The sequence below is a fragment of the Bos taurus genome, chromosome 1 (assembly GCF_002263795.3).
Source record: "Bos taurus isolate L1 Dominette 01449 registration number 42190680 breed Hereford chromosome 1, ARS-UCD2.0, whole genome shotgun sequence".
Classification (NCBI taxonomy): Eukaryota; Metazoa; Chordata; class Mammalia; order Artiodactyla; family Bovidae; genus Bos; species Bos taurus.
In genome coordinates, this window is record NC_037328.1 from 66,347,663 (window position 1) to 66,372,226 (window position 24,564).

Below are 24,564 nucleotides of genomic sequence, written 5' to 3' on the forward strand. Positions count from 1 at the left end.
CTAAATGTCCTCCCTGATTCCATATTTCTTCCACACCATTATAGTCTGTTCACTGATATACAGTATTTAAGTCAGTTGCCTTTTTAAAATTTTCTAATGAATTGAAAGTGAAAGTCGCTTAGTCGTGTCCGACTCTTTGAGACCCCATGGACTATATACAGCCCATGGAATTCTCCAGGCCAAAATACTGGAGTGGGTAGCCTTTTCCTTCTCCAGGGGATCTTCCCAAATCAGGGCTCGAACCCAGGTCTCCCTCTTCACAGGCAGATTCTTTACCAGCTGAGCCACCAGGGAAACCCAATAATACTGAAGGGGGTAGCTTATCCCTTCTCCAGCAGATCTTCCCGACCCAGGAATTGAACCAGGATCTCCTGCATTGCAGGAGGATTCTTTACCAGCTTGAGCTACAATGAATTGAGTTCCCATTATATTTCAAACAAAATTCAAAGGTTCTACCATGACCTACACACTATTTGTTGTTAAGTCACTAAGTCGTGTCCAACTCTTTTGCGACCCCATGAAGTGTAGTCCACCAGACCCTTCTCTCCATGGGATTTCCCAGCAAGAATGCTGGTGAGTTACCAGTCCTTCTCCTGTGGTCTTCTGGTATCTTTATGACCTATTTCCTAACATTCTTTCTAGTCTAGCCAGAGTGGTATTCTTGCTGTCTGAGAACACAAAAAGCATGCTTCCGCCTTGGGGCATTTATATTTGCTTTTTCCTGATCCTGGACAGTTTCCTCCATACTCATGTATTTTCATGCATCTCTCCCTACATTTGGATTTCTAATGTCCCACCCTGAGGAGGCTTTCCTAACTCCCCTATCTAAAATATTACCTCCCACCCTCTTTCCATACCCATCTAAATTGCATAATATTTATCTCTACTTAGGATAAATATTACATAATATACGTGTTTATTGTTTGTCTCTTCCACTGGAATATAAGTTCCATGCTGTAAGCACGTGGATGAATTACGAAAGATTCAATGATGAGTTACTCTTAACATATACTACTTAATGACTGACTGAATTTGAAATAATTACACAACTCTCTTTCACTCTTCGAAATAGTCTGATCTTCTAAACCAATGGTCCCCAACCTTTTTGGCACTAGGGACAAGTTTTGTGGAAGACAGTTTTTCCACAGTCAGTGTCAGGGGTGGGGGGAATGGTTTGGGATGATTCAAGCACAACACATTAGAGTTATTTTGCCACCGCTGATCTGACAAGAGGCAGAACTCAGGAGGGAATGTGAAGGTGGGGAGTGGCTGCAGAAATAAAGCTTCGCTCACTCCCTCACTCGCCACTCACCTCCTGCTGTGTGGCCAGCTCTTAACGGGCCACGGACCAAAACCTGTTCTTGGCCCCGGCCATTGGCAACCCCTATACTAAACTACATTTTCTCATTTCTTATGTAATTAAGTCAGTGGTATAAAAGAAGGGTGATGTTGGTGTGTGAAAGAAGACTAAAATAGACACCAAGTGATACTAAAACTGTGCTGAAGATTAATGGTTTGTCTTTTCTTTACAGGCATTATTAGTTACTACTGATGTGACTAATAATCAGATTGCTTATTCTATAATTTAAGAATGTAATGCTGACTAAACAGGATCACCTTGGGGTTATATATTGCAAAATATCTGTGTTATCAAAAAACATTAAAATATTAAATATTTGATTACTAGAGTTTTGCTTTTTTTTATTTTAGGAAATGATTTGCAGCTGAGTGAATCAGGAAGTGACAGTGATGACTGAAGAAATATTCAGCTATAAGTGTAAAATTTGCAAGATGTGATAATTTATCTTAGGAATAAAAATTTCTAAGACTGAGGAAAATGTATCCTAACTTTGATAATAAATTTAATCTGATTCAGAATTTTCAGTTGATGTTACATTTTTTACCTTTTATGGGTACCAGCATTTTCATGTGTTTTTATTTAATCTTAACAAAACTCTCATGAAGTTTTACAGATGAGAAAACAAACTCAGAGTTTAAGTTACTTGCCCATGTATTGTTAGTTAACCAGTGGCAGATCAGGTGTTCTAAAGTTCAAGTTCACTGTTCTGTTTTACCACACTCCTGTCTTCAATTGTGAAATGTCAAAACTTGATTTGTAATAAATGTCCTGGTTTTAATTATGTCTCTGAACCTTTCTGATATTCCTTAAATTTTGGTTGAAAATTAAGCTAAAATTGAGGGTTAAGATGAAGCTAAGTAGTTGTTTTAATGAAATTGTTATTGCTCACATATTTTATCATTTTCTCATCTCTTTGATATTGTTTAATCCTTTTATTTTGCTTTTAAGATAAAAATAAGCAGTTATGTTAATGAGATAAATACTTAATCTTTATACCTGTAACATTTTTGAATTTGAGGGAAATATAAACACCAGATGGAGAGTCACTAATGAACAGCAAGTTTTTTATTTAATTAATAAACTTTATTTTGAAGAACAGTTTTAGTTTCACAGCAAAATTGAGCAGAAAGTACAGAGACTTCTCATATACTTCCTCTTCCCATACATGCATAATCTCCCCTACTATGAACATCCTGCACCAGATTGGTCCCTTTTTAAATAATTGATGAACCTACATTCACACATCATCATCTAAAGTCCGTATTTTACATTAGAGTTCACTCTTTGTGTTGTATATTCTATGGGTGTTACCAAATGTATGATTGCACCTTTGTCCACCATTGTAGTATCATACAGGGTGGTTTCACTGCCCTAAAAATCCTATGCTCTGCCAGTTCATTCCTCCATATCCCAACCCCTGTCAATCACTGATCTTTTGACTGTCTCAGTTTTGCCTTTACCAGAATATCTTATAATTGGAATCAGACATTATGCAGCCTTTTCAGATTGGTTCTTTCACCTACGTACTTAAAGTTTCCTTGATGTCTTGTTCATGGCTTGGTATGCACCTAAGTTTCCTCCATGTCTTATTCATTTCTTTTTAGTGCAAATAATATTATATTATGTAGATGTAATGTTATGTATCCACTAACTTACTGAAGGAATCTTGGTTACTTCCAAGTTTTGGAAATTATGAAAAAAAATTTTATTAAACATTACCTCTTATCATAGGAAGTTTTCTAGCTATATATATATGTATATAAGTATATGTATGTATAAATATACATACATGTATGTGTGTGTGTGTATATATATACACATGAACTGAACTGATAGATGTCAGGCGAGTGTATTCTCCTCAGTTCTGTCTCCTCTCAACAAAAATTTGAATCAACGGATGTTAAAGCCCTCAGCGCGTCACAGCTCTCAGACAGACCATGTTATAGATCTCGGGTCTTGGACAGACCGTGTTATAGCTCTTAGACAGATCAGTGTTACAGCTTTGTGTTACAGCTCAATTTTATTTAGAAAATAGCAGGAAAATACATCCTCGAGGGATGAGGGCATGCTGACCCAAAGACATGAAGAGAAGAGAGAGGGACGAAAGAGAGAGAGAGAGAGAGAGAATGAGCACGTGTGTGGGAGAGGTGAAAGGGAGGCCTCCGGCCCTTTGGCTCCTCTTTTTATGTTTTTTCCTCCCCCCGGGCCTGCCCTATGTAAATTGGGCTAGCCAGGAGTGCTATTTTTTCTACCTGAGGCCCTCACTCTGGTCTCGGACCTTCCTTTGTTCTATTTTCACAGGCTTTTCCCTTCCTTGTCTTTTAGCCACTGCCATTCTGAACTCCATAACTCATCTCTTCCCCCTTTTATTATTTCCCACATAAGTTAAACATGTTCTTAAAGATCATTTTGATGGATTGAATACATAGTATATCATTCTCTATACCCCACTCATTTAAATATGAGTAGCTTAGAGAGGAATGAGATAATATCTTCTTTGCTTCAGTTATCTCCTTATTTGATTCATTTTCAGACATTAAAATATAGGGAGCTGTGGATGAGACAAGTTCTCAGATATGACATTCTCTGCCAGAACAATCTTCACATGATTCTAAGCACATATATTTTTTCTCCAAGCTTTATAGAGAAATAATTGACATATAACATTGTATAATTTTAAGCTGTATAGTGTGATGATTTGATATGTGTTTATATGAAATGATTATTAAAGTTAGTTAACATAATCTCATTATTCTTTTAGCTTGACCTTTCTGAGTGGTTTGATGAAACTGATAATAAAAGTATCAAAGTAGTGAAAGTAAATTGGCTACAAAGGAACAAAAATCAGTGGCTTTGAAGGATTCCAGAACACTACACTGAAACTCTAAAGTTAGTAAAATTGCATCTGTACAAGGGTATGAGTGTGACCTATGAATTACATATTCATCAAGTATTATCATCCACAGTTTGGTAAGACGGCACTCTTAGACATGTCAGAATTCAGTAATTATATTATTTACATACCATTGATGTAAAATTTAGATTAATAATTTTCAATGTGTTAAGATGAATCAAAATTAGCAACTCAAGAATGGAAAAAAATATTATAAAAATATATTCTAAAAAGGTTGGCAGCTTCTTCAAAGGGACTGGCAAAATTCATAGTTCAGTTGAGTCACTCAGTCATGTCCGACTTTTTGCAACCCCATGAACCGCAGCACACCAGGCCTCCTGTCCATCACCAACTCCCGGAGTCCACCCAAACTCATGTCCATTGAATCGGTGATGCCATCCAACCGTCTTATCCTCTGTCATCCCCTTCTCCTCCTGCCCTCAATCTTTCCCAGCATCAGGGTCTTTTCCAGTGAGTCAGCTCTTCACATCAGGTGGCCAAAGTATTGGAGTGTCAGCTTCAACATCAGTCCTTCCAAAGAACACCCAGGACTGATCTCCTTTAGGATGGACTGGTTGGATCTCCTTGCAGTCCAAGGGACTCTCAAGAGTCTTCTCCAACACCACAGTTCAAAAGCATCAATTCATGGCACTCAGCTTTCTTCACAGTCCAACTCTCATATCCATACATGACTACTGGAAAAACCATAGCCTTGACTAGATGGACCTTTGTTGACAAAGTAATGTCTCTGCTTTTTAATATGCTGTCTAGGTTGGTCATAACTTTCCTTCCAAGGAGTAAGCGTCTTTTAATTTCATGGCTGCAGTCACCATCTGTAGTGATTTTGGAGCCCCCAAAAATAAAGTCTGACACTGTTTCTACTGTTTCCCCATCTATTTCCCATGAAGTGATGGGACCAGATGCCATGATCTTTGTTTTCTGAATGTTGAGCTTTAAGCCAACTTTTTCACTCTCCTCTTTCACTTTCATCAAGAGGCTTTTGAGTTCCTCTTCCCTTTCTGCCATAAGGGTGGTGTCATCTGCATATCTGAGGTTATTGATATTTCTCCCGGCAATCTTGATTCCAGCTTGTGCTTCTTCTAGCCTGGCATTTCTCATGATGTACTCTGCATAGAAGTTAAATAAGCATGGTGACAATATACAGCCTTGATGTACTCCTTTTCCTATTTGGAACCAACGTGTTGTTCCATGTCTAACTGTTGCTTCCTGACCTGCTTACAGGTTTCTCAAGAGGCAGGTCAGGTGGTCTGGTATTCCCATCTCCTTCAGAATTTTCCACAGTTTATTGTGATCCACACAGTCAAAGGCTTTGGCATAATCAATAAAGCAGAAATAGATGTTTTTCTGGAACTCTCTTGCTTTTTCCATGATCCAGTGGATGTTGACAATTTGATCTCTGGTTCCGCTGCCTTTTCTAAAACCAGCATGAACATCTGGAAGTTCACAGTTCACGTCTTGCTGAAGCCTGGCTTGGAGAATTTTGAGCATTACTTTACTAGCGTGTGAGATGAGTGCAGTTGTGTGGTAGTTTGAGCATTCTTTGGCATTCCCTTTCTTTGGGATTGGAATGAAAACTGACCTTTTCCGGTCCTGTGGCCACTGCTGAGTTTCCCAAATTTGCTGGCATATTGAGTGCAGCACTTTCACAGCATTATCTTTTAGGATTTGAAATAGCTCAACTAGAATTCCATCACCTTATCATCAATTCATAGTCGTAGTATAATATATAATGTATGTAATGTATTATATATATTATAAGTAAGTAAATATTTATTAAAAATATATATATAATCTTATCTGGGTGGTGGTTGTGTGAGTTATACATATGTAGAAAATACTACAGTCTTACACTTAAGATTTGTGCCTTTTAAGTTACATTTTAAAAGTCCACAAACAAAATCAGTAAAAAACTATTAGCAACGTAGAGGGCAGAAGAGAATTAATATAAATGATATAAAAGTAGATCTTATAAGCTTATAAGAAGAGGACAAACAACTCAATAGAAAACAGGGAAATGAATTGGCAGTTCTAAAAATTATGAAACACTTTTTGTCACAGAAATATTACTTCCAGAAATTCATTCTACAGGTACATTTGACTAATTTGCAAGGTTATTACTGCCGTATTATTTATATTGCAAAAGACTTACAATCTGAATATGAGTCTTTTTGTCATTGATTTTTGAAGTGATTTATGTAGTTTGGATACAAATCCTTTGCCAATATATGTAGTATGACTGTTTTCTACTACTTTGTGAGTTGTCTTTTTACTCTTAATGGTATCTTTTGGAGAACAAAAGTTATCAATTTTAATGCTATACCATATATTAATCGCTTATGGTTGCTGTATGTCTTATTTAAAAGAATCTTAGAGGGAGGAGCCAAGATGGCAGATGAGTAGGACGGGAAGAACACTTTCTCCCCCACAAATTCATCAAAAGAGCATTTAAACGTTGAGTAAATTCCACAAAACAACTTCTGAATGCCGGCAGAGGACATCAGGCACCCAGAAAAGCAACCCAACTCTTCGAAAGGAGGTAGGAAAAAATATTAAAAACAAAAAAAAAAAAGACAAAAGAGGGAGGGACGGAGTTCCATCCCGGGAAGGGAATCTTAAAAAGAGAGAAGGTTCCAAACACCAGGAAACCTTCTCACTGCTGAATCTGTGCCGAGCTTTGGAAGCACAGAGGGCAACATAACAGGGAGAAAAAATAAACAATTAAAACTCGCAGATTGCGAGCCCTACGGTAACTCCCCCAGCGGAGAAGCAGCACAGACGCCTGCATCCGCCATTAGCAAGCCGGGGCTGGGCAGGGAGGCGCGGCGTGGGCTGTATCGCTGAGAGTAAGAATCTGGCCTGAATACCCTGAGCGCTATCTGAGCGAAATAATTTGGGCTAGCAAATCAGACTGTGGGATATCTACCACGCGAAAAGCCAGCCCTAACCTAAGACCGCCAGGCCCGCGCACGGAACAAAGGACTGAACAGAGATAGCCGGCTGCAGATCTTCCCCCTCCGGTGACAGGCAGCCAGAGCCGGAAGGGGGCAATCGCAGCCCCAGAGAGACATTATCTATAAAACTGTAAGCAGGCTTCTTTGCTAACTAAAACTTCTTGGGGGTCTGGACGGTCAACATCTGCCTGAGAAGGTGCGCCGGTTTTACACCCAGATAACCGAGTGGCGGGGAGGCGATAAGTCGCAGCATTGGCGCTCGCCAAACACCTCATCACCTGAGCTGCTCGGACCTGGGAAGAGCACAAAACGCAGGCCCAACTGAGTCTGTGCCTCTGAGGACTACCCGAGTGCCTGAAGCTGAGTGGCTTGGACCTGGGAGGTGCATGCAGCCCAGGGCCAGCCTCGGATTGTTCCCGGCGGAACAACCTAGAGTCCGAGCAGTGTGGACAGGGAGGCTACACGCGCCGTGAGCGGGGGCAGACCCAGTGTGGCTGAGGCACTGCGAGCCCACGCCAGTGTTATTTGTTTGCAGCATCCCTCCCTCCCTCCCCACAGCGCGACTGAACAAGTAAGCCTAAAAAAAAAAAAAAAAAAGTGTCCTCCACCGTGCCCTTTGTGTCAGGGCGGAAACCAGATACTGAAGAGACTAGCAAACAGAAGAAGATATAACAGAGGAAAACGCCTTGGAAGCTACAGGCAATAGATCAAAACCCTGTGGTTACTACGGACTACATAGGAAGGGGCCTATAGATCTTGAGAAATATAAATCTGACCAAGGAACTAGCCAAAAATGAACTGAACCCACAACACCCACACAAAAAAAACAAAAAAGTCCTAGATATATTGTTATAATTTTTACGATCATTCTTTCTTTTTTTTTTAATTAAAAAAAATTTTTAAGTCCTCTATTGTTCCTTTAATTTTCACTTTTATAACCTATTACTTTGCAAAAAAAAAAAAAAAAGACCCTATTTTTTTCTTCTTAAGCAAACTTCATATATATATATTTTATAATTTTTTGACCTTGTTTTTTTTTTGTTGTTGTTTTTGTTTTTTTCTTCTTTTCTTTAACATTGTATTTTTGAAATTCCAAACTCTACTCTAGATTTTTAATTTTCGCTTTTTGGTATATGTTATCAATTTTGTACCTAGAGTTTTTTTTTTATATAATTTCTGTGACTTTTTTTTTTTCTTCTTCTCTGTTTCTTTCTCTTCTTCTTTTATATAACATTGTATATCTGATTTTTAATTTATGCTTTTTGGTATTTGTTATCAATTTTGTACCTGTATTTTCTTTATAATTTTTGTGACATTGTTCGTATTTGTTTGTTTTCTCTCTTTATTTTTTTCTTCTTCTTTTTTTTTTTTTTTAACATTGTATTTTTGAAATTCCAAACTCTACTCTAGATTTTTAATTTATGCTTTCTGGTATTAGTTATCAATTTTGTACCTGTACTTTCTTTATAATTTTCGCTACCTTGTTTGTTTTTGTTTGTTCGTTTTTTCTCTCTTTCTTTTCCTTCTTCTTTTCTTTAACATCGTATTTTTGAAATTCCAAACTCTACTCTAGATTTTTAATTTTTGCTTTCTGGTATTAGTTATCAATTTTGTACCTGTACTTTCTTTATAATTTTCGTGACCTTGTTTGTTTTTGTTTGTTCATTTTTTCTCTCTTTCTTTTCCTTCTTCTTTTCTTTAACATCGTATTTTTGAAATTCCAAACTCTACTCTAGATTTTTAATTTTTGCTTTTATATATTTGTTACCAATTTTGTACCTTTAAGGACCCAATCTTCAGGACCCATTTTTCACTAGGGAGTGAGATTACTGGCTTGACTGCTGTCTCTCCCTTTGGACTCTCCTTTTTCTCCACCAGGTCGCCTGTGTCTCCTCCCTAACCCCTCTCTACTCTACCCAACTCTGTGAATTTCTGTATGTTCCAGACGGTAGAGAACACTTAGGGAACTGATTACTGCCTGGATCTGTCTCCCTCCTTTTCATTCCCCCCTTTTATCCTTCTGGCCACCTCTGTTACCTTCCTCCTTCTTCTCTTCTCTGTATAACCCCTTGAAAATCTCTGAGTGGTCCAGTTGTGGAGTGCACATAAGGAAGTGACTACTGGCTAGCCCACTCTCTCCACTATTGATTCACCTCATCTCATTTGAGTCACCTCTAACTCCCTCCTCCCTCTTCTCTTCTCCATGTAACCCTGTGAACCTCTCTGAATGACCCTCACTGTAGAGAAACTTTTCATCTTTAATGTAGATGTTTTATCAATGGTGCTGTATAGAAGGAGAAGTTTTGAAACTACTGTAAAAATAAGACCGATAACCAGAAGCAGGAGACTTAAGTCCAAACCCTGACTCCAGGGAACTCCTGACTCCAAGGAATATTAATTGACAGGAGCTCATCAAATGCCTCCATACCGACACTGAAACCAAGCACCACACAAGGGCCAATAAGTTCCAGGGCAAGACATACCAAGCAAATTCTCCAGCAACAAAGGAACACAGCCCTGAGCTTCAAGATACAGGCTGCCCAAAGTCACCCCAAAACTATAGACATCTCATAACTCATTACTGGACATTTCATTGCACTCCAGAGAGAAGAAATACAGCTCCACCCACCAGAACACCGACACAAGCTTCCCTAACCAGGAAACCTTGACAAGCCACCTGTGCAAACCCACACACAGTGAGGAAATGCCACAATAAAGAGAACTCCACAAACTGCCAGAATACAGAAAGGACACCCCAAACTCAGCAATTTAAACAAGATGAAGAGACAGAGGAATACTCAGCAGATAAAGGAACAGGATAAATGCCCACCAAACCAAACAAAAGAGGAAGAGATAGGGAATCTACCTGATAAAGAATTCCGAATAATGATAGTGAAATTGATCCAAAATCTTGAAACTAAAATGGAATCACAGATAAATAGCCTGGAGACAAGGATTGAGAAGATGCAAGAAAGGTTTAACAAGGACCTAGAAGAAATAAAAAAAGAGTCAATATATAATGAATAATGCAATAAGTGAAATTAAAAACACTCTGGAGGCAACAAATAGTAGAATAACAGAGGCAGAAGACAGGATTAGTGAATTAGAAGATAGAATGGTAGAAATAAATGAATCAGAGAGAATAAAAGAAAAACGAATTAAAAGAAATGAGGACAATCTCAGAGACCTCCAGGACAATATTAAACGCTACAACATTCGAATCATAGGGGTTCCAGAAGAAGAAGACAAAAAGAAAGACCATGAGAAAATACTTGAGGAGATAATAGTGGAAAACTTCCCTAAAATGGGGAAGGAAATAATCACCCAAGTCCAAGAAACCCAGAGAGTCCCAAACAAGATAAACCCAAGGAGAAACACCCCAAGACACATATTAATCAAATTAACAAAGATCAAACACAAAGAACAAATATTAAAAGCAGCAAGGGAAAAACAACAAATAACACACAAGGGAATTCCCATAAGGATAACAGCTGATCTGTCAATAGAAACTCTTCAAGCCAGGAGGGAATGGCAAGACATACTTAAAATGATGAAAGAAAATAACCTACAGCCCAGATTATTGTACCCAGCAAGGATCTCATTCAAGTATGAAGGAGAAATCAAAAGCTTTTCAGACAAGCAAAAGCTGAGAGAATTCTGCACCACCAAACCAGCTCTCCAACAAATACTAAAGGATATTCTCTAGACAGGAAACACAAAAACGGTGTATAAACTCGAACCCCAAACAATAAAGTAAATGGCAACGGGATCATACTTATCAGTAATTACCTTAAACGTAAATGGGTTGAATGCCCCAACCAAAAGACAAAGACTGGCTGAATGGATACAAAAACAAGACCCCTACATATGTTGTCTACAAGAGACCCACCTCAAAACAGGGGACACATACAGACTGAAAGTGAAGGGCTGGAAAAAGATTTTCCATGCAAATAGGGACCAAAAGAAAGCAGGAGTAGCAATACTCATATCAGATAAAATAGACTTTAAAACAAAGGCTGTGAAAAGAGACAAAGAAGGTCACTACATAATGATCAAAGGATCAATCCAAGAAGAAGATATAACAATTATAAATATATATGCACCCAACACGGGAGCACCACAGTACGTAAGACAAATGCTAACAAGTATGAAAGGAGAAATTAACAATAACACAATAATAGTGGGAGACTTTTAATACCCCACTTACACCTATGGATAGATCAACTAAACAGAAAATTAACAAGGAAACACAAACTTTAAACAATACAATAGACCAGTTAGACCTAATTGATATCTATAGGACATTTCATCCCAAAACAATGAATTTCACCTTTTTCTCAAGCACACATGGAACCTTCTCCAGGATAGATCACATCCTGGGCCATAAAGCTAGCCTTGGTAAATTCAAAAAAATAGAAATCATTCCAAGCATTTTTTCTGACCACAATGCAGTAAGATTAGATCTCAATTACAGGAGAAAAACTATTAAAAATTCCAACATATGGAGGCTGAACAACACACTGCTGAATAACCAACAAATCACAGAAGAAATCAAAAAAGAAATTAAAATTTGCATAGAAACGAATGAAAATGAAAACACAACAACCCAAAACCTGTGGGACACGGTAAAAGCAGTCCTAAGGGGAAAGTTCATAGCAATACAGGCACACCTCAAGAAACAAGAAAAAAGTCAAATAAATAACCTAACTCTACACCTAAAGCAACTAGAAAAGGAAGAAATGAAGAACCCCAGGGTTAGTAGAAGGAAAGAAATCTTAAAAATTAGAGCAGAAATAAATGCAAAAGAAACAAAAGAGACCATAGCAAAAATCAACAAAACCAAAAGCTGGTTCTTTGAAAGGATAAATAAAACTGACACACCATTAGCCAGACTCATCAAGAAACAAAGGGAGAAAAATCAAATCAACAAAATTAGAAACGAAAATGGAGAGATCACAACAGACAACACAGAAATACAAACGATCATAAGAGACTACTATCAACAATTATATGCCAATAAAATGGACAACGTGGAAGAAATGGACAAATTCTTAGAAAAGTACAACTTTCCAAAACTGGACCAGGAAGAAATAGAAAATCTTAACAGACCCATCACAAGCATGGAAATTGAAACTGTAATCAAAAATCTTCCAGCAAACAAAAGCCCAGGTCCAGACGGCTTCACAGCTGAATTCTACCAAAAATTTAGAGAAGAGCTCACACCTATCCTGCTCAAACTCTTCCAGAAAATTGCAGAGGAAGGTAAACTTCCAAACTCATTCTATGAGGCCGCCATCACCCTAATACCAAAACCTGACAAAGATGCCACAAAAAAAGAAAACTACAGGCCAATATCACTGATGAACATAGATGCAAAAATCCTTAACAAAATTCTAGCAATCAGAATCCAACAACACATTAAAAAGATCATACACCATGATCAAGTGGGCTTTATCCCAGGGATGCAAGGATTCTTCAATATCCGCAAATCAATCAATGTAATACACCACATTAACAAATTGAAAAATAAAAACCATATGATTATCTCAATAGATGCAGAGAAAGCCTTTGACAAAATTCAACATCCATTTATGATAAAAACTCTCCAGAAAGCAGGAATAGAAGGAACATACCTCAACATAATAAAAGCTATATATGACAAACCCACAGCAAACATTATCCTCAATGGTGAAAAATTGAAAGCATTTCCTCTAAAGTCAGGAACAAGACAAGGGTGCCCACTTTCACCATTACTATTCAACATAGTTTTGGAAGTTTTGGCCACAGCAATCAGAGCAGAAAAAGAAATAAAAGGAATCCAAATTGGAAAAGAAGAAGTAAAACTCTCACTATTTGCAGATGACATGATCCTCTACATAGAAAACCCTAAAGATTCCACCAGAAAATTACTAGAAATAATCAATGACTATAGTAAAGTTGCAGGATGTAAAATCAACACACAGAAATCCCTTGCATTCCTATACACTAATAATGAGAAAACAGAAAGAGAAATTAAGGAAACAATTCCATTCACCATTGCAACGGAAAGAATAAAATACTTAGGAATATATCTACCTAAAGAAACTAAAGACCTATATATAGAAAACTATAAAACACTGGTGAAAGAAATCAAAGAGGACACTAATAGATGGAGAAATATACCATGTTCATGGATTGGAAGAATCAATATAGTGAAAATGAGTATACTACCCAAAGCAATTTATAGATTCAACGCAATCCCTATCAAGCTACCAACAGTATTCTTCACAGAGCTAGAACAAATAATTTCACAATTTGTATGGAAATACAAAAAACCTCGAATAGCCAAAGCGATCTTGAGAAAGAAGAATGGAACTGGAGGAATCAACCTACCTGACTTCAGGCTCTACTACAAAGCCACAGTTATCAAGACAGTATGGTACTGGCACAAAGACAGAAATATTGATCAATGGAATAAAATAGAAAGCCCAGAGATAAATCCACGCACATATGGACACCTTATCTTTGACAAAGGAGGCAAGAATATACAATGGATTAAAGACAATCTTTTTAACAAGTGGTGCTGGGAAATCTGGTCAACCACTTGTAAAAGAATGAAACTGGACCACTTTCTAACACCATACACAAAAATAAACTCAAAATGGATTAAAGATCTCAACGTAAGACCAGAAACTATAAAACTCCTAGAGGAGAACATAGGCAAAACACTCTCTGACATACATCACAGCAGGATCCTCTATGACCCACCTCCCAGAATATTGGAAATAAAAGCAAAAATAAACAAATGGGACCTAATTAACCTTAAAAGCTTCTGTACACCAAAGGAAACTATTAGCAAGGTGAAAAGACAGCCTTCAGAATGGGAGAAAATAATAGCAAATGAAGCAACCGACAAACAACTAATCTCAAAAATATACAAGCAACTCCTACAGCTCAACTCCAGAAAAATAAACGACCCAATCAAAAAATGGGCCAAAGAACTAAATAGACATTTCTCCAAAGAAGACATACAGATGGCTAACAAACACATGAAAAGATGCTCAACATCACTCATTATCAGAGAAATGCAAATCAAAACCACTATGAGGTACCATTTCACACCAGTCAGAATGGCTGCGACCCAAAAGTCTATAAATAATAAATGCTGGAGAGGGTGTGGAGAAAAGGGAACCCTCTTACACTGTTGGTGGGAATGCAAACTAGTACAGCCACTATGGAGAACAGTGTGGAGATTCCTTAAAAAACTGGAAATAGAACTGCCTTATGATCCAGCAACCCCACTGCTGGGCATACACACTGAGGAAACCAGAAGGGAAAGAGACACGTGTACCCCAATGTTCATCGCAGCACTGTTTATAATAGCCAAGACATGGAAGCAACCTAGATGCCCATCAGCAGATGAATGGATAAGAAAGCTATGGTACATATACACAATGGAGTATTACTCAGCCATTAAAAAGAATACATTTGAATCAGTTCTAATGAGGTGGATGAAACTGGAGCCTATTATACAGAGTGAAGTAAGCCAGAAGGAAAAACATAAATACAGCATACTAACGCATATATATGGAATTTAGAAAGATGGTAACAATAACCCGGTGTACGAGACAGCAAAAGAGACACTGATGTATAGAACAGTCTTATGGACTCTGTGGGAGAGGGAGAGGGTGGGAAGATTTGGGAGAATGGCAATGAAACATGTAAAATATCATGTAGGAAATGAGTTGCCAGTCCAGGTTCGATGCACGATGCTGGATGCTTGGGGCTGGTGCACTGGGACAGCCCAGAAGGATGGTATGGGGAGGGAGGAGGGAGGAGGGTTCGGGATGGGGAACACATGTATACCTGTGGCGGATTCATTTTGATATTTGGCAAAACTAATACAATTATGTAAAGTTTAAAAATAAAATAAAATTAGAAAAAAAAAAAATAAAAGAAGCTTAGCTTAAAAAATGAAATCTTGGTCTAATCAGTCCAAAAGATATTCTCTTACATTGTCCTCTAAAAGCTGTATTTTTTTTAACTTCAACAGATCTGTAATCTATGTAGAATTAATCTAATCTCTCTATATGACCAACCTAGACAGTGTATTAAAAAGCAGAGACATCACTTTGCTGACAAAGGTCCATCTAGTCAAAGCTATGGTTTTTCAAGTAGTCATGTATTTGACAGTTGGACCATAAGGAAAGCTGAGCACCGAAGAGCTAATGCTTTTGAACTGTGGTGTTGGAGAAGACTCTTGAGAGTCCCTTGGACGGTAAGGAGATCCAACCAGTCAACCCTAGAGATCAGTCCTGAATATTCATTGGAAGGATTGATGCTGAAGTTGAAACTCCAATACTTTGGCCACCTGATGGGAAGAGCTGACTCATTTGAAAAGACCCTGATGCTGGGAAAGATTGAAAGCAGGAGAAGGGGATGACAGAGAATGATATGGTTGGATGGCATCACCGACTCGATGGACATGAGTCTGAGCAAGCTCTGGGTGTTGGTGATGGACAGGGAAACCTGGCGTGCTGTAGTCCATGGGGTCACAAATAGTTGGACACGACTGAGTGACAAAATTGAACTGAATATTAATGTAATCTATATATTATTTTCTTTTATGGTTTTTATTCATGATGTAAGATAAAGGTAAACATTTTTTTCCATATGAGTATCCAGATGGTATTTTTTTTAATTGAAAATAGTCATTTGTCCCATTTGTCATTGTCCCATGACACTGCTGTATCATGTTTGGCCTAAATAAAGCCAAAGTATGTGTGTGGGTCTTTTTCTGAACTCTGTTCTGTTGCATTGGTTGCCTTATTTATCTTTGTGTCATTTCCACTCTGTTATAATTACTATAGCTTTATAATAGATTTCCTACTGGATAATACAAATCCTCCATTATTGTTCTTCAAGATTGCCTTGCTGTTCTTATATTTCTGCATCTCCATATGAATTTTAAAAATCAACCTTTAATTTTCTACATTCACAAAACCTGTTGGATTTTTTTGTTGCAACTATAGATTGATTTGGGGATTGCTGACATCTTACTGAGTCTTCCAAATCATGAGTATGGTATGTCTCTCCATTTATTTAGGTCTTTAATTTCTTTCAATAATGTTTTAGAGTGTTTAATACTGATGTCTTTTTTAACTTATTTTTTAATTGTAGCATGTATTGATGTCTTAAACATCTTTCAATAGATTTATTCCGAGGTATGTTTTATGCTATTAGAGCTGGTATAATTTTAAAATTACCTTTTCTATTTGTTTTTGCTGATATTTAAATACAGTCTTTTTATGTGATGATTTTGTATTCATAGTTTGCTAAACATGTCCTCTTTTAATTTCATATTTGCCTCTTCTCTATGACTATATAAGTATCTATCATTTGAGACTTTCAGCCTCCTTTCTGTACATGACTGTAAAATATCACTCTCTTCTGTCATAATCATTGAGTCACAAATATTTTTACTCATAATTCATATTTTAGATTATTTTACTCTATTATTCTTTTTTATCTGTGAAGAGTTTTTACTCATTTCTGTTAATGAATTGCTTTTTTCTTTGATTTTTTTCCCTTTTATCTTTCTGATTTCAACTTAGCAAAAATGATGCTATACAAGAAGCATCTTGATAAAATAGAAAAGGCTCTAGAATAGGTCTTAGAGTCTGGGATTCTAGTCTGAGCTCATCTGTAATATTCTTCAGGCTAGATTAGCAGAGGGATTTCAAACCAGTGTTCACCAAATCCCTAATATAAGAATTACCAGAGATGCTTGTTAAAAATACAAGTTCTTAGCTACCTCTTTAGATTTGTGTGTGTGTGTGTCACCCTGGATATTTATATATTGATACATAAGTACATGTACAAATATAAATATATATAAATATCCATAAGTGATTTTTATCATCAGGGAAGTTTACATGCCACAAGATTAGGATTTCTTCCATCTCTGGTATTATTTGATTCTATGAATGCTTAGCATTGTATTGCCATAATCAATGAAAAATTTCACTTAAACAAGTATCAAAGATCCAATGCCAATACGCTAAAGTTTGGTATTTAGGGCACCTATGAGCACGAATGAGTTGGTGCCTTGCATACAGGTGCTATTCCATCTGCTCTGCTATATCAAATGCTATTTCAGAGGTACAGGGCCAGAGCAGGAGGAGCCATTGATATAATTAGATCTTAAAGGCATCTGTGCCTCTAGTGGTTAACTTGGCTAGTAACTTCTGACTGATCATTTGTTTTGTATCCAGTCATTAACCAAACTAGGTCAGAAAGGGCAGTACTTTCTGAAAGAATAACTACAGCTTAATCATTAATGTCACAAGCAGAAATGAAGCTGGACTCTTTGGGTAAAGGTTGACGGGAGAGAAACAGGATGAGGAGCGTAACAGAAGCTGAGAAAGAAACATGGTCATAGTCTGAGATAGAGTTTAGGGAGGAAAGAGTAGAGTTTATCCTGGTCTTATTTGTCAATAGATTACTCAAGTAGGTAATGTAAGAATTTTATGAGGGATAGAATCATAGGTTCTCATATTCTAAAATAAAATAATGCATTCTCCTATTTCCTGACTTCTTTTTTGGTTTAGTCCTTATTTATCTTATTTCTCTCTAGCCATTCTTTCCTTTTCCATTTGACTGACAACTAAATGGGCGCCATACTGTTTTGTTCTTTTACCTCTTTGACTTTGCAAAAATAATAATTATTTAACAATCATGTCTGATCCTGTTCTTCCTCTGATAAGAACTAAATGTATTCTGGAGTCATTTGGAAGTCCATTCACTGAATATTAAGAAAAATGGTGTTTGTAATAGTACCTAGAAAATAACTGGTTCATAATTTTTACACAAATCAGATTTTATTTACAGATGAAAGGATAGGTTTATCTTGAAGTAAGAAAGTTACAACACAGAGAATGAATTTTAAAAGAAGAATGATTCCCGAATGTATATCACTGAACTTTTCTTTTTGTTTTCTTTAGCTCCACCTTTTTAATTGCTTATAAGACATTTCCAGTTGAACTTTACTATGTTGAAAACCAAAAATTAACATTTTTTTTGTATTTCTCCAAATTCACTTTAGAGATAACTTTCCCTTTTCAATGCATTTCAATTCTCCTACATTCCTATGTTTCTATTTCCATAGCTTCCATTCCTAAGTAATAACCACAGGCATTACTGATACTAATCTATCCATAACACCATAGTGAAAATTCCAGATCTGCCACTTGATGGCCACATGACTTTGGAAAAATTGCAATCTCTTGAGATATTAGTTCCTGTAAAGTGAGGATGGTAGTAAGAATAAGAACATAAAGATAATATATGTGTGTATACAAACACACACACACATATACACAATTGGTGTGTGATAAATGGCAGCTATTATTACTCTGAAATCAGTGTTTAAATCTGTGCTCCAGTCTATGTTCTAGGCATTATATTTCTAACTACTTTTCACTCATGTGCAGTTCTCCAGCATTTTACAGTATCTCACTTCCCTGTGCTTTACCTTTTACATAAACATTCTTTTAAACTAGTCTCTGAGACCCAATAGTTTTTGTTTTTTCCATATAGCTTTCTGCTTCGTAAGAAGCTACTTAAGCCTGACACCCACAGGGTTAAAACTGGTTGCTGAAGCCACCCCCTCTTCCCCTCCCAGTCCCCCTTTTCACAGTAGCCTGGCAGCTGTCCCAACTGCCTACCAAAGCCAAATGCTTGAAGAGAGAGAGAGGAGCCAGCCATGAATCCTTTCCAGAAAAATGATTCCAAGGAAACTCTTTTTTTACCTGTCTCCACTGAAGAGGTACCGCCTCGACCCCCCAGCTTTCCAGAGAAGCCATCTCCGGTGAGTCCTGGGATTCATCTCTGCCTCTGACAGGAACAGACGTACTCTGTTGGTTCTCCTCCTTGGCCCCTGGAGCTTCAGGCTGAGCTGTATTAGAGTATTAAAAACTCTTCTCTCTTGGAGTTAGAATGAACCTATAAACCAGATCTAAACAGGAGTTTCTTTCAACTTAGGAAGCAGCAGAAGGCGGTGGTCAGAGTTCTTCAGTGGATATCCAGGACTTGGCTCTATTTCATTGTATATTCTGAATTTCTCTGGGGTGGAAAAAAAAGCACTTTGCATGTCCAGGGAAACTTGGCAAGTACTCCTTTCTGGAGAACTGTGTGTGATTGTTCTTTATTTACCAAAAAACCTCCAAAACTTCAGCCTTTAGTTTCCCCTGTACACCGTCTATGCTGCACACCAAGAGAAGTTTTAGAATAGATCTAGTCTCTGTTATTGTGTTTCAGTTTACAGTGGGCGAAAGAACAGAGAAACAGGGAAGTAATAACGTTTTACTTTATATATTAATACTTGTTAAAACATTTCCCAATTATTTTTTAATCCTCATATCAAAATCCTGTTAAGTAGAGAGGGTATAGTAATACTAGCCAGTATTTACTTAATTCTTACTTACAAGCAAAGAAGTAGCAGTATTCTAGAGGTGGGTAGTTTCTTTGGAATAACAAAACTGAAGTATAAAGCCAGGTTTAGTGACATGGCCTGGAGCAGTACATTAACACAGTCAGTGACAGTGTTACATAGCTAATAGAAGCCGTGTTAACCAAACTTCAGGCTGTATAATTCTCAAGCTGTGAACCGGGAAAGTAAGAAGACTATTCACTGTGTCTTTTAAGAAAGTTTTTTTTATCATACATTAATGCATATTAATACTTTGGAGGGTTGTTTATGTATATCCATATATATCTATGTGGATAAAAAAAATGAACACATTAATTTATCAATCATTTATTTAGTTGTATATCTTCTGGTCCCAAATAATTTGAGGCTACTTACAAAAATGCATGTATATCTTATGAATAAGGAAAGGTAATAAAAAATCTCATGATTTGATTGAACCAAGGCCACGTATCTCCATCCCTTTCAGTACAGTACGTGCAATAGCATAGTCCTTTTAATGCCCAAAAGGATTAGCATGAAAATATTATAGAATCTGTTTCATAGAACAAATGGACATTTAATTTGAAAAGGCTTAAAAAATCTCTGCCAAAGTTTACGGTGATCAATCATCTTAATCTTTAACAATTTGTATTGGGCTCTGTTCCTGGCAGGAAGCCTTCATATTGCTAGGATTCCTCCCATCACAGTGAATGGGGCAAGTGGGGACAGAAAGGTTAATCCACACCGTAGAGCTAAGCAGGGTACGGACATCTGAGTGTAACTACCTGGACATCAAGTGTTCCAGAGGCCAACTCTTTGTTATGTTCTTAGAAATAAGGATCATTATTCTCTTCCCCAGTGCCCCAGGCTTTCCATTTAGTACCTGTGGGAAGATGAACAGGTCCTAGTGTCTATATCAAGAAGTGCCTGAGCAGCTCCATATTAATGTTTGAGGGACAAAGGAATATTCAGAATAGCTTGTTTGACTGCTAAATCAGCAATGCAAGCACTTTTAGTAGGATACTGGCTATTTCATGAAGAGTAGGGACCATTGCTTCTTCACATGACCTATCATGGTGACTTAATGTTTTTTTCTGTTGCAAAACAGTATAATGATCTAAATAGGGAAATATTGTTCATGCTTGAACCAGTGTCTTTTTGTTTCCTAGAAAATCTGTGGCTCCAACTATCCACTGAGTATTGTCTTCATTGTGGTGAATGAATTCTGTGAGCGCTTTTCCTATTATGGCATGAAAGGTAATTTTGTGTCTCCCAATCCTACTTTTCTCCACTCACTCTCACCCCATGTTTGTAACAATCTGTCTTATATGCACTTATTTCTCTTATCTACTCTTTACCTTCATCCAGCTGGTTCTTGCCTTTGGCGAAGACTTCCAAAAAATGCCTGGTGGGATTTCACCTTCTAACTCATACAGGCCAAGAACAAAAAAGAGTAGTGGAAACCAGAATACAGCCTATGAGAATATAAGTGGAAAAACTCATCATCAGCATTCCATTGTTAATTTTTGTTTCTTAGGCCTATGGATTATATTGTTGCTGGGAAGGAGAAGGAAGGATTATTAGATATTAGATAAAGATAACATCAGGCCATGTTATCTTTCAGGTTGGCCTAAATGATGCTATGTGCATGAAGACTGAAGGGAGGTGTATTGCAGTGGCTCAGTCCATAAAGCATCTGCCTGCAATGCGGGAGACCGTGGTGTAATCCCTGGGTTGGGAAGATACGTGGGAGAAGGAAATGGCAACCCATTCCAGTATTCCTGCCTGGAGAATTCCATGGACAGAGAAGCCTGATGGGCTTCGGTCCATGGGGTCACAAAGAGTTGGACATGACTGAGTAACACACACACACACTAAGCATAGCCCCTTTCACCCTCACAACTCCGAGGGACCCTGCTTCTGCTGCTCAGAAGTTACTACTGATAGGAGTGCTGAAGATCAAGATCACCTGCAAAGACCCTATCAAATGCTCTTTGCCTCCATAAATAATTTTAATATATCTACCTTGTTTTGTCTCTCTCTTTTTTTTTTTTTTTTTTTTGCTTTAGCTGTGCTGACCCTGTATTTCCTGTATTTCCTGCATTGGAGTGAAAACACTTCCACATCTGTGTACCACGCCTTCAGCAGCCTCTGTTACTTCACTCCCATCCTGGGAGCAGCCATTGCTGACTCATGGTTGGGAAAATTCAAGTAAGGATGATGGGAAGTTACATTTCCAAGAAGCTTCACAGATTAAACATGCAGAGATATCTCTTCTAGCCTCTTGCTTCCAAGCAAGAATATACTTGTGTCATCCATGATAAATAAGAATCTCTGTCAGACTGACAATATAGAAAGGTTTTATCTCTTCATTATCAGTTTTTCCAATATTTTTATTTTTTTTCTTGTATTTAATTTTAATCTTCTGTTCTGAAGTTTAAGACCAATTCTTGTTCTGATCTCAGGTGGTAAGATGGCTACCCACAAGAAAATGTATAATTAAATGTTGTTATTTTATATACTATCCATCTCTCCTCCAGATTGAGTCATTTCAACTCTTTTAGTATCTTCTTATAAAGTCCCTATTTTCAGCTCTTTTACCATCTCTGATTCTCTTTTCTAATCTCCTTCTGTAGGTTCTTTCTTAAAACTATAATAAATATTTTCATGAGTTAGACTAATAGTCTATTCATTTCAATATCTTTTAAGTCCCTAAAAATAGCACCAAGAGATGTTTGGGGATAATGTTATAGTTGTCATCTATAATATCATTCTCATGGGACAGAGATGGATCTCAGGTATCCATCACTCAGGTATTTTCTGTGGAGTTGTCATCTACAGAATTGTCTAAATTAGCATTTCTCAAAGTGCATTCTGTTGAAAATTTGTTGTATAGGATCTAAAGAATGTTATGTAGGATCATAAAGCTCTCATAGTCAAATAAGTTTGGGAAAATGCTAGAATGAATAAAGCTAAAAAGGTATCTTTACTGCATGACTTCTTAGAGCCTTTAACATGCTGCTGCTGCTAAGTCGATTCAGTCGTGTCTGACTCTGTGCGACTCCATAGATGGCAGCCCACTAGGCTCCCCCATCCCTGGGATTCTCCAGGCAAGAACACTGGAGTGGGTTGCCATTGCCTTCTCTGTTTAACATGCTAATTAATATTATAAAATCTCCAAGAGAAGGTTATGCTGCTGCTGCTGCTAAGTCGCTTCAGTCGTGTCTGACTCTGTGCGACCCCATAGACGGCAGCCCATCAGGCTCCCCTGTCCCTGGGATTCTCCAGGCAAGAACACTGGAGTGGGTTGCCATTTCCTTATCCAATGCATGAAAGTGAAAGTGAAGTCACTCAGTCATGTCGGACTCTTAGCGACCCCATGGACTGCACCCTACCAGGCTCCTCTGTCCATGGGATTTGCCAGGCAAGAATATTGGAGTGGGGTGCCATTGCCTTCTCCAGAGAAGGTTATAATATGTAGCATTTCCCAAACTTGTTTGACTGTGGAATATTTTTTCAGGGTATCTTGTAGACCGAGTGTTCCAAGGAATCCTCTTTAGTAAACACTGGTTTCTATCTCACTTTGGGCTAGATATATCCATTATTCTAAAGTATTTATTCAGCACCTAATGTAGTGCTACAGCCACAACACAGTACTAAATAGTTTCTTGGGAGAGAGATGGCAGGTGCCTGAGGTCTATGTGTGCTCCTTATGTAGTAGTAGTCACCGAGTCCATCCAGACAGAAGGATGGCATTATATGCAGAAAAAAGCATAAGCCATGGTATGGTCTTCATTCAGTTACAGAATAAAAGATTCGTATTTATAGTATTTTAATTTATTTTTAAAATGACTGCCTTGTAAAAAGTATAGCTCTGGGATTTGGTAAACAATAGCTTCCTGACTATTTCAGAGGAAATTTGGCCATCTCTCCTTGTACCCTCAATCTCAATCCTTCATGAGGTAATTTTAATTATTTTGAATTTGTTTTTATTGATGTATAACTTAAATAAAGTATACAAATCTGAAAGGCTTAAATGTACAACTGGATGAATTTTTACATATGTATCACCATCACCTAGGTCACTCTCATTGGTATCTTTGTACCCTCAATATTTCCATCTCTTGCCTTCAGATTCTTCTTCAGAGGTAGTCTTGTCCTAGAAATAATGGCAAATATCTTATGGCTGTAAACAAAAAAATATTATTAACCTTTCTTTTTCTATCTTCTTTGTCTTATTGTCACTACCTGCAAAAATTTAAAAGAATCACTTAATATTTGTTGTCTTCCTTTCACACTCTTCATTATCACTCCTTCAGTTCAGTTCAGTCACTTGGTCGTGTCCGACTCTTTGCAACCCCATGAACCGCAGCACACCAGGCTTCCTGGTCCATCACCAACTCCCGGAGTCCACCCAAACCCATGTCCGTTGAGTCGGTGATGCCATCCAACTATCTTATCCTCTGTCATCTCCTTCTCTTCCTGCCCTCAATCTTTCCCAACATCAAGATCTTTTCAAATGAGTTAGCTCTTTGCATCAGGTGGCTAAAGTACTGGAGTTTCAGCTTCAACATCGGTCCTTCCAATGAACACCCGGGACTGATCTCCTTTAGGATGGACTGGTTGGATCTCCTTGCAGTCCAAGGGACTCTCAAGAGTCTTCTCCAACACCACAGTTCAAAAGCATCAATTCTTCAGCGTTCAGCTTTCTTTATAGTCTAACTCCCACATCCATACATGACCACTGGAAAAACTATAGCCTTGACTAGATGGACCTTTGTTGGCAAAGTAATGTCTCTGCTTTTTAATATGCTGTCTAGGTTGGTCATAACTTTTCTTCCAAGGAGTAAGCGTCTTTTAATTTCATGCTGCAGTCACCATCTGTAGTGAT

General features: G+C 37.6%; 2 protein-coding genes and 1 long non-coding RNA gene across 3 annotated transcripts in view; 2 read left to right on the forward strand and 1 right to left on the reverse strand.

Moving 5' to 3' along the window:
* The window catches only part of EAF2 (ELL associated factor 2), a 55,665-nt gene extending 53,527 nt beyond the window's left edge, over positions 1–2,138 (forward strand). Inside the window, 1 exon segment of the mRNA NM_001046507.2 lies at positions 1,711–2,138. Within this exon segment, the coding sequence (NP_001039972.1) occupies positions 1,711–1,757 (47 nt within the window). The 3' untranslated portion in view covers positions 1,758–2,138.
* Positions 1–24,564, reverse strand: part of LOC132345641 (uncharacterized) — a 66,475-nt gene that overhangs the window by 3,286 nt on the left and 38,625 nt on the right. The window lies entirely within an intron of this gene.
* On the forward strand, positions 18,959–23,702 carry LOC506921 (solute carrier family 15 member 2). The gene is made up of 3 exons (NM_001079582.1): positions 18,959–19,073; positions 20,843–20,930; positions 21,743–23,702. The coding sequence occupies exons 1-3, from the start codon at positions 18,969–18,971 to the stop codon at positions 21,886–21,888; spliced, it is 339 nt and encodes a 112-aa protein (NP_001073050.1). The 5' UTR covers positions 18,959–18,968; the 3' UTR covers positions 21,889–23,702.